Below are 9,667 nucleotides of genomic sequence, written 5' to 3' on the forward strand. Positions count from 1 at the left end.
TTGTAAGAGTTAGCCATCTTGTTCAATATCAATAACCTATGAGAGAGCCCTCTCAGACTAAGGAGGCTAAGCCTTAGTTAAAATCCTGGTTTGAAACAGTTACACAGAGTCTTCCTGATCAGCAGCCTTCAGTACCTGATTTTGTGATAACATTTTGGTGCGTCTGCCGAGAGCCTGAAGATTATTCTTTCCCGAAATTATGAAGCTGAACTTCTGAAGGTAGCAGGAGCTCAGAAGGTTTTTGAGGCTGCAAATCTACCTTGGCGACTCCATTGTTGAAGAATTCAAACTTCATACATTCATGGTGATTCCACTGGAGTTATGAAGGACCCAGATGCTACCATTCTTACTTCAAGGTATGCATGCATAGATTTTTCAGGAATTCATGGTTTCCCAAATCATTTTCCCAAGGATGCATATTTTCTAAGGAATGGTCCCAAATTTAATGGAGAAGATTTGAGTTTAACTCTGAAGCATATCTCAGATTTCTGTCATTTTGCTGAGCTTCTTAGAGTTAAACATGAGGATGTTTGCATAAGGTTATTCTATGATTCACTTCAAGGGAAATGCAAACAATGGGTTGAAAGCTTTCCTGTCAAATCCATTAAGTCATTTCAAGACTTTTGGCTTATGTTTTTGGAGGAATGGATAGATAGGTCAGAGGTGGTGGTAAACTCTCCTTCAGTTGAAGGTTTCAAACAATGGAATAATGATCATAGTAAAGGAGAAACAAATGAAAATTTTTCTTTGTCCTTGTCCTCGTATCTAAAATCCTTTGACTGCAAGGCAGAGGATAAGATGAGATTTTTAGATGAAGTTGCCGAGGACATTGAGAAAGACATTAAAGGTTTGGAAGAACAAATTCAGGCATACAGTCTTCATAATCATGATCATTATTTTCAAAAGCTTTCTATGACAGAACACAAGGAGAGAGAGAGAGTGCCGCTTCCTTTCTCTGCAGAACACAAGGAGAGAATGCCACTTCCTTTCTCTTTCACGTTTAAGGAGCTGTATATTGTTGTTGAAGATCAGTTTGCACAACCTGAAAGTTACAAGAATCATCCAGCTGATCATATATTCTGGGATCCTATAGCTGATTACATGGAAGAGTTTTACTCTCCAGTGTTTCAGTATTCCTATAAAGATCAGAGACAATTTCAGTGGCAGCGGTCATCACACTATTAGATTGGCTCTGAACTCCAATGCAGTCAAAGAAATCAAATATCAGATAAAACAGAGGATTGGCTACATTGGAAATTTCATATTGATTGAGCAGAAAGAAGTTGAAATTGTTAGGGTAGGTAGGTAGAGGTAAATGCAAAATAAGCTCAAGGTTGACTGAGCATTTTTTTTTAGTAGATGTAGTTTTCTTTCTCCTACAGTGATCATCCAGCTAAAGCCCGAGGTGAAGGCCCAAGAAGCTGAAAGAGGATGTTGTCAAATAAGTTTTATAAGGTACTGGACCTGTGAGTTCTTAGTGTACCACAAGGGCACACTATCCCAAGTGGAGCCACTGTTATCACTGAAAATTCTGTTGCCAAAATTTTTTAGCCTAGCTTAAGGACAAGGTGTTTTCGCAGCGCATGAATCCTTTTTAGTAGTTTCGCAGCGCTACCTGTTTAGGTGATTTCGTAGCGTACTACGAAATTGGGGATTTGTCCTAATCCATAGCGGCCCTTTCACAGCTGTCATGTTTATCAAAATCCATTGGGTTTGCATCAACAATTGTCAGCTTATAAGGTTCTTAGTACCCCAGCAGAGCTTGAGTTAGTGTGGTGGAACAGAGGAAATAGTGCAAAAAGAAAAGTCTCTATTTGGCGTCCTATTCTTCCACCTGGATGCTTTTATGTCGGTGATATTGCAGTTCCAGGATATGCTTCAAAGTTTTGGTATTACTTCAGGTTAAAGGCACCCTTGTTGTTTGTCCCATGGTAGCTGTTATTCAATGGAGGAACGAGATTGCTCGGTTCATTGCGGAAGGAAGCATTAAAGTTTTAGTTTATCATGGCGCAAATAGTGGTGCTGAATGATACATGTACTTGTGGAAAAGATCACCCTGTTTCTAATCATGCAGAGAGTCGGTCGGAGTTGAATATGGAAAACAATGGTCAAGGAAGAAGCTAAGGAAGCTAGAAAAATCTGAATTGCGTTGGTTCAAGGATGGAATAATTGCAGAAACAACAGTATGGGAATGTGAATACTGGGAGAAACATTTAATAATAAAGAAGATAATGGAATACACTCTCTGTCGACATCTGTCTTTATCCTCCCAAGATATTTCTATTGTTGGAAATCTACAAAATACCAATTGTGTTCCTTTGGAGAAAGATTTTCTACTTCGTAGCCAACATTCGAGCATGTTAAATGGATTACAGGGTTTGCATCCAGTTTATGGGCCAACTGTGCGGCTTGCCAAAAGATGGATTTGTTCACATATGTTTTCGGAAATTTTGGCAGATGAAGCGGTGGAGCTATTGGTTACATATCTGTTTTTCAGGCCATTCCCATTCTATGCTCCTTGTTCACGAGTGACAGGCTTCTTAAGGTTTTTGCGCCCTGTTGCTTATCATGACTGGGCCTTATCTCCTTTAGTTGTTGATGTCAACGGAGACTTAACAATGAAGGAAGCTCCCTTTTCAAAGGATGCGGCCTAAAAGAGAAAACGAAAAGAACCTAATCCAACAATTTTTGATGTGAGAAATATATTGGAGGAGGTTGCCAATGCGGGTACTGGTCTTGTTAAGACTGTTCATCTTTTGAAATCCCCAAAGCTTGTTTTCATGAAAATGAATTTTTTTGAATCATCGCTATCATGCCAAGAGGTGTCTGTATCTCATAGTGATTAAAAAGAATTTGAGCTCGTGTTCTGTTGTTAAGAACATTGGCTGGTCAACTTTTCAAGATGATGCCAGAAAAGCAATTTTGATTATACATCCAGGAGAGATGGACAATGACACTGCAAATGACTTTGTGATACGGATCATTCCAACAGTATTAGCTGGAGTATTTGACATTTCAAAGCTGGCCCCTGGTCGCGATAATGTTCGAGATTTCCAGCAGGGAGGCATGGCACAACCTACACCTGATTACAATGCGAGTATCTTGGAAGATATGTTCATCGAGGATCATAGTGCATCCCTTAAAAAGAACATTTCTGGATCAAAAAATTTTGTGGAAGCATTATTATTACTTAAAGTTTGGGCTAGACAGAGAAATTCTATCAATGGACCTGATTGTTTGAATGGATTCATTATATCTATAATTTTAGCATACTTAAAAACAGAAAGAGGTGCAAAAGCAATTGCAGTGGCCAATCCTCCAACATGTGAGGACTTCAGATGCAGGAAATGTTCCAAACAGTTAAGACACAGTGCATTGTGGATCCTCCGGTTGTTAGTTAGGTTGCAAAAGAGGCTCCAGAAGGACCACTTTTGAAAAGTGGGGAGAAGCATTGAAGGATACAGGATTTCATCTAGTTGAAATTGGTGGTGGATTTTCAGAGCTGTTTGTTCGGAAGAATGAGACAGAGATAAAAAATATGAAAAGGGCATCGATTTTGTGTGCTTCAGTTCTCAATAATTATGGTAGGCCTAAGCTTGAGGTGATCATTGATGAGGAAAAGAAGGTAACCCACTCTAGCCTTATGGAGGATATAGAGAATGTGATTCTGAATCCCAGCATAGCAAAGGTGAAACTGAAGAATGGCAACAACAGCTATTCAATTTTGTGAGGAGTTTAGAGGAAGACTGTGTTTTTTTTAAATCACACAACATTTTCGTAGCGCGCTACGAAACTGCTGTAGGTGGTGATTTTAAATGCAGAGTAGCTATTTTGATAATATGAACGGGAATTTTGAAAGAGAGACACATGTTCAATCAACGAATCCTCCAGCACATCTGAAATATGGTGATGCTCATAAATTTTGGGGTATTAAAGAGCTGGGAACATGTTGCTTAACTTTCGAAGGATGGTGGGAGACAAGGACCGGAAAAACAGGGGTTTGTTCTTATGATCAATGAACCATCAGCGCATTCAGTATCCAACGCTAACCTTGTTCATTGCATCCACTTCTCAGTTATCTCGGCCAAACTGAAAGGAGACAGGTGTCCAAGAGCAAAGAAGGATCATGATACGAGGAAGATAGAATTAGATATGTAGTTAATTAGCATTCTTTGTAATTACAGTCAGCACTTAATGTATTTAATGAATTAGTTAAACCGTAGATAGGAGTAGTTAATAGCAGTCTTCGAGCTCCCCTCATGCTGGAGGAGGAAGCTCAAGGTGGTTAAGAATGTATCCCTATATATAGATCAGACTTGGATGTATTAGGGGTTTGGATGTTTTTTTGGAGAAGACTGTTTTGGTTTATGTATAGTAGATTTCTGTAATGCAAATGACTGTTGTTTCTTCTCAGGATTCACAATAGATCTTATTGTTCAAATGTATGATGGTTTATTCTCTTTAATGTTCTTTTACAGTTTGGTTAATGCATAATCACTCAGAACTCATGAATCATGCTCTGACTTCCTGTATGCCTAGGCAAACTGAGTTTCATGTAAGTTATGTTTGAACATTAGATGTAAAGTGCCCTGATTTCTATGAAAGGATAGTGTTATTGTTTACTGAGATATTAGTGACTCCATAAGCCCAATGGGAAGCAATTCTGTCCAGCCAGTACATTTTTCATGTGTTTTGTAAGAGTTAGCCATCTTGTTCAATATCAATAACCTATGAGAGAGCCCTCTCAGACTAAGGAGGCTAAGCCTTAGTTAAAAGCCTGGTTTGAAACAGTTACACAGAGTCTTCCTGATCAGCAGCCTTCAGTACCTGATTTTGTGATAACATTTTGGTGCGTCTGCCGGGAGCCTGAAGATTATTCTTTCCCGAAATTATGAAGCTGAACTTCTGAAGGTAGCAGGAGCTCAGAAGGTTTTTGAGGCTGCAAATCTACCTTGGCGACTCCATTGTTAAAGAATTCAAACTTTATACATTCATGGTGATTCCACTGGAGTTATGAAGGACCCAGATGCTACCATTCTTACTTCAAGGTATGCATGCATTGATTTTTTAGGAATTCATGGTTTCCCAAATCATTTTCCCAAGGATGCATATTTTCTAAGGAATGGTCCCAAATTTAATGGAGAAGATTTGAGTTTAACTTTGAAGCATATCTCAGATTTCTGTCATTTTGCTGAGCTTCTTAGAGTTAAACATGAGGATGTTTGCATAAGGTTATTCTATGATTCACTTCAAGGGAAATGCAAACAATGGGTTGAAAGCTTTCCTGTCAAATCCATTAAGTCATTTCAAGACTTTTGGCTTATGTTTTTGGAGGAATGGATAGATAGGTCAGAGGTGGTGGTAAACTCTCCTTCAGTTGAAGGTTTCAAACAATGGAATAATGATCATAGTAAAGGAGAAACAAATGAAAATTTTTCTTTGTCCTTGTCCTCGTATCTAAAATCCTTTGACTGCAAGGCAGAGGATAAGATGAGATTTTTGGATGAAGTTGCCGAGGACATTGAGAAAGACATTAAAGGTTTGGAAGAACAAATTCAGGCATACAGTCTTCATAATCATGATCATTATTTTCAGAAGCTTTCTATGACAGAACACAAGGAGAGAGAGAGAGTGCCGCTTCCTTTCTCTGCAGAACACAAGGAGAGAATGCCACTAACTTTCTCTTTCACGTTTAAGGAGCTGTATATTGTTGTTGAATATCAGTTTGCACAACCTGAAAGTTACAAGAATCATCAAGCTGATCATATATTCTGGGATCCTATAGCTGATTACATGGAAGAGTTTTACTCTCCAGTGTTTCAGTTTTCCTATAAAGATCAGAGACAATTTCAGTGGCAACGGTCATCACACTATTAGATTGGCTCTGAACTCCAATGCAGTCAAAGAAATCAAATATTAGATAAAACAGAGGATTGGCTACATTGGAAATTTCATATTGATTGAGCAGAAAGAAGTTGAAATTGTTAGGGTAGGTAGGTAGAGGTAAATGCAAAATAAGCTCAAGGTTGACTGAGCATTTTTTAGTAGATGTAGTTTTCTTTTTCCTAACAGTGATCATCCAGCTAAAGCCCGAGGTGAAGGCCCAAGAAGCTGAAAGAGGATGTTGTCAAATAAGTTTTATAAGGCACTGGACCTGCGAGTTCTTAGTGTACCACAAGGGCACACTATCCCAAGTGGAGCCACTGTTATCACTGAAAATTCTGTTGCCAAAATTTTTTAGCCTAGCTTAAGGACAAGGTGTTTTCGCAGCGCATGAATCCTTTTTAGCAGTTTCGCAGCGCTACCTGTTTAGGTGATTTCGTAGCGTGCTACGAAATTGGGGATTTGTCCTAATCCATAGCGGCCCTTTCACAGCTGTCATGTTTATCAAAATCCATTGGGTTTGCATCAACAGTTGTCAGCTTATAAGGTTCTTAGTACCCCAGCAGAGCTTGAGTTAGTGTGGTGGAACAGAGGAAATAGTGCAAAAAGAAAAGTCTCTATTTGGCGTCCTATTCTTCCACCTGGATGCTTTTATGTCGGTGATATTACAGTTCCAGGATATGCTTCAAAGTTTTGGTATTACTTCAGGTTAAAGGCACCCTTGTTGTTTGTCCCATGGTAGTTGTTATTCAATGGAGGAACGAGATTGCTCGGTTCATTGCGGAAGGAAGCATTAAAGTTTTAGTTTATCATGGCGCAAATAGTGGTGCTAAATGATACGTGTACTTGTGGAAAAGATCACCCTATTTCTAATCATGCAGAGAGTCGGTCGGAGTTGAATATGGAAAACAATGGTCAAGGAAGAAGCTAAGGAAGCTAGAAAAATCTGAATTGCGTCGGTTCAAGGATGGAATAATTGCAGAAACAACAGTATGGGAATGTGAATACTGGGAGAAACATTTAATAATAAAGAAGATAATGGAATACTTTCTCTGTCGACATCTGTCTTTATCCTCCCAAGATATTTCTATTGTTGGAAATCTACAAAATACCAATTGTGTTCCTTTGGAGAAAGATTTTCTACTTCGTAGCCAGCATTCGAGCATGTTAAATGGATTACAGGGTTTGCATCCAGTTTATGGGCCAACTGTGCGGCTTGCCAAAAGATGGATTTGTTCGCATATGTTTTCGAGAATTTTGGCAGATGAAGCGGTGGAGCTATTGGTTACATATCTGTTTGTCAGGCCATTCCCATTCTCTGCTCCTTGTTCACGAGTGACAGGCTTCTTAAGGTTTTTGCACCCTGTTGCTTATCATGACTGGGCCTTATCTCCTTTAGTTGTTGATGTCAACGGAGACTTAACAATGAAGGAAGCTCCCTTTTCAAAGGATGTGGCCTAAAAGAGAAAACGAAAAGAACCTAATCCAACAATTTTTTATGTGAGTAATATATTGGAGGAGGTTGCCAATGCCGATACTGGTCTTGTTAAGACTGTTCATCTTCTGAAATCCCCAAAGCTTGTTTTCATGAAAAAGATTTTTTTTTGAATCATCGCTATCATGCCAAGAGGTGTCTGTATCTCATAGTGATTAAAAAGCATCTGAGCTCGTGTTCTGTTGTTAAGAACATTGGCTGGTCAACTTTTCAAGATGATGCCAGAAAACCAATTTTGATTATACATCCAGGAGAGATGGACAATGACACTGCAAATGACTTTGTGATACAGATCATTCCAACAGTATTAGCTGGAGTATTTGACATTTTGAAGCTGGCCCCTGGTCGCGATAATGTTCGAGATTTCCAGCAGGGAGGCATGGCACAACCTACACCTGATTACAATGCGAGTATCTTGGAAGATATGTTCATCGAGGATCATAGTGCATCCCTTAAAAAGAACATTTCTGGATCAAAAACTTTTGTGGAAGCATTATTATTACTTAAAGTTTGGGCTAGACAGAGAAATTCTATCAATGGACCTGATTGTTTGAATGGATTCATTATATCTATAATTTTAGCATACTTAAAAACAGAAAGAGGTGCAGAAGCAATTGCAGTGGCCAATCCTCCAACATGTGAGGACTTCAGATGCAGGAAATATTCCAAACAGTTAAGACACAGTGCATTGTGGATCCTCCAGTTGTTAGTTAGGTTGCAAAAGAGGCTCCAGAAGGACCAATTTTGAAAAGTGGGGAGAAGCATTGAAGGATACAAGATTTCATCTAGTTGACATTGGTGGTGGCTTTTCAGAGCTGTTTGTTCGGAAGGATGAGACAGAGATAAAAAATATGAAAAGGGCATCGATTTTGTGTGCTTCAGTTCTCAATAATTATGGTAGGCCTAAGCTTGAGGTGATCATTGATGAGGAAAACAAGGTAACCCACTCTAGCCTTATGGAGGATATAGAGAATGTGATTCTGAATCCCAGCATAGCAAAGGTGAAACTGAAGAATGGCAACAACAGCTATTCAATTTTGTGAGGAGTTTAGAGGGAGACTGTGTTTTTTTTAAATCACACAGCAGTTTCGTAGCGCGCTACGAAACTGCTGTAGGTGGTGATTTTAAATGCAGAGCAGCTATTTTGATAATATGAACGGGAATTTTGAAAGAGAGACACATGTTCAATCAATGAAGCCTCCAGCACATCTAAAATATGGTGATGCTCATAAATTTTGGGGTATTAAAGAGCTAGGAACATGTTGCTTAACTTTCGAAGGATGGTGGGAGACAAGGACCGGAAAAACAGGGGTTTGTTCTTATGATCAATGAACCATCAGCGCATTCAGTATCCAATGCTAACCTTGTTCATTGCATCCACTTCTCAGTTATCTCGGCCAAACTGAAAGGAGACAGGTGTCCAAGAGCAAAGAAGGATCATGATACGAGGAAGATAGAATTAGATATGTAGTTAATTAGCATTCTTTGTAATTACAGTCAGCACTTAATGTATTTAATGAATTAGTTAAACAGTAGATAGGAGTAGTTAATAGAAGTCTTCGAGCTCCCCTCATGCTGGAGGAGGAAGCTCAAGGTGGTTAAGAATGTATCCCTATATATAGATCAGACTTGGATGTATTAGGGGTTTGGATGTTTTTTTGGAGAAGACTGTTTTGGTTTATGTATAGCAGATTTCTGTAATGCAAATGACTGTTGTTTCTTCTCAGGATTCACAATAGATCTTATTGTTCAAATGTATGATGGTTTATTCTCTTTAATGTTCTTTTACAGTTTGGTTAATGCATAATCACTCAGAACTCATGAATCATGCTCTGACTTCCTGTATGCCTAGGCAAACTGAGTTTCATGTAAGTTATGTTTGAACATTAGATGTAAAGTGCCCTGATTTCTATGAAAGGATAGTGTTATTGTTTACTGAGATATTAGTGACTCCATAAGCCCAATGGGAAGCAATTCTGTCCAGCCAGTACATTTTTCATGTGTTTTGTAAGAGTTAGCCATCTTGTTCAATATCAATAACCTATGAGAGAGCCCTCTCAGACTTAGGAGGCTAAGCCTTAGTTAAAAGCCTGGTTTGAAACAGTTACACAGAGTCTTCCTGATCAGCAGCCTTCAGTACCTGATTTTGTGATAACAGACTGACTCAGGGATGGTCAATATGGATGAAAGATATTTTGCAGATGAATGGCTTATTGTCACTGACCTCTTGAACACATAACGACACAACAGATGGTTTGGTGACAATTGACCCAAAGTTAATACCCAGAA

At 38.9% G+C, this 9,667-nt stretch overlaps 1 protein-coding gene across 1 annotated transcript; it reads left to right on the forward strand.

Moving 5' to 3' along the window:
- Window positions 1-2,943: 2,943 nt before the first annotated feature.
- LOC149144380 (uncharacterized) lies at window positions 2,944-7,344 on the forward strand. The gene is made up of 4 exons (XM_089452138.1): window positions 2,944-3,289; window positions 3,501-3,625; window positions 6,416-6,591; window positions 6,765-7,344. Exons 1-4 carry the CDS (start codon window positions 2,944-2,946, stop codon window positions 7,342-7,344), a joined length of 1,227 nt encoding a protein of 408 aa, XP_089308264.1.
- Window positions 7,345-9,667: the final 2,323 nt, after the last annotated feature.

This window comes from Pinus tabuliformis, chromosome X, assembly GCF_031772625.1.
Source record: "Pinus tabuliformis cultivar Carrire ecotype Pingquan chromosome X, CPIR1, whole genome shotgun sequence".
In the NCBI taxonomy this organism is placed as follows: domain Eukaryota; kingdom Viridiplantae; phylum Streptophyta; class Pinopsida; order Pinales; family Pinaceae; genus Pinus; species Pinus tabuliformis.

Coding starts and splice junctions, on each gene's coding strand:
- LOC149144380 (XM_089452138.1), top strand. CDS start 2,944: ATGGACAATGACACTGCAAATGACTTTGTGATACGGATCATTCCAACA. Junction 3,626..6,415: donor TCATTGATGAGGAAAAGAAG/GTAACCCACTCT, acceptor TTGCATCAACAG/TTGTCAGCTTATAAGGTTCT. Junction 6,592..6,764: donor AAGTTTTGGTATTACTTCAG/GTTAAAGGCACC, acceptor CTAATCATGCAG/AGAGTCGGTCGGAGTTGAAT.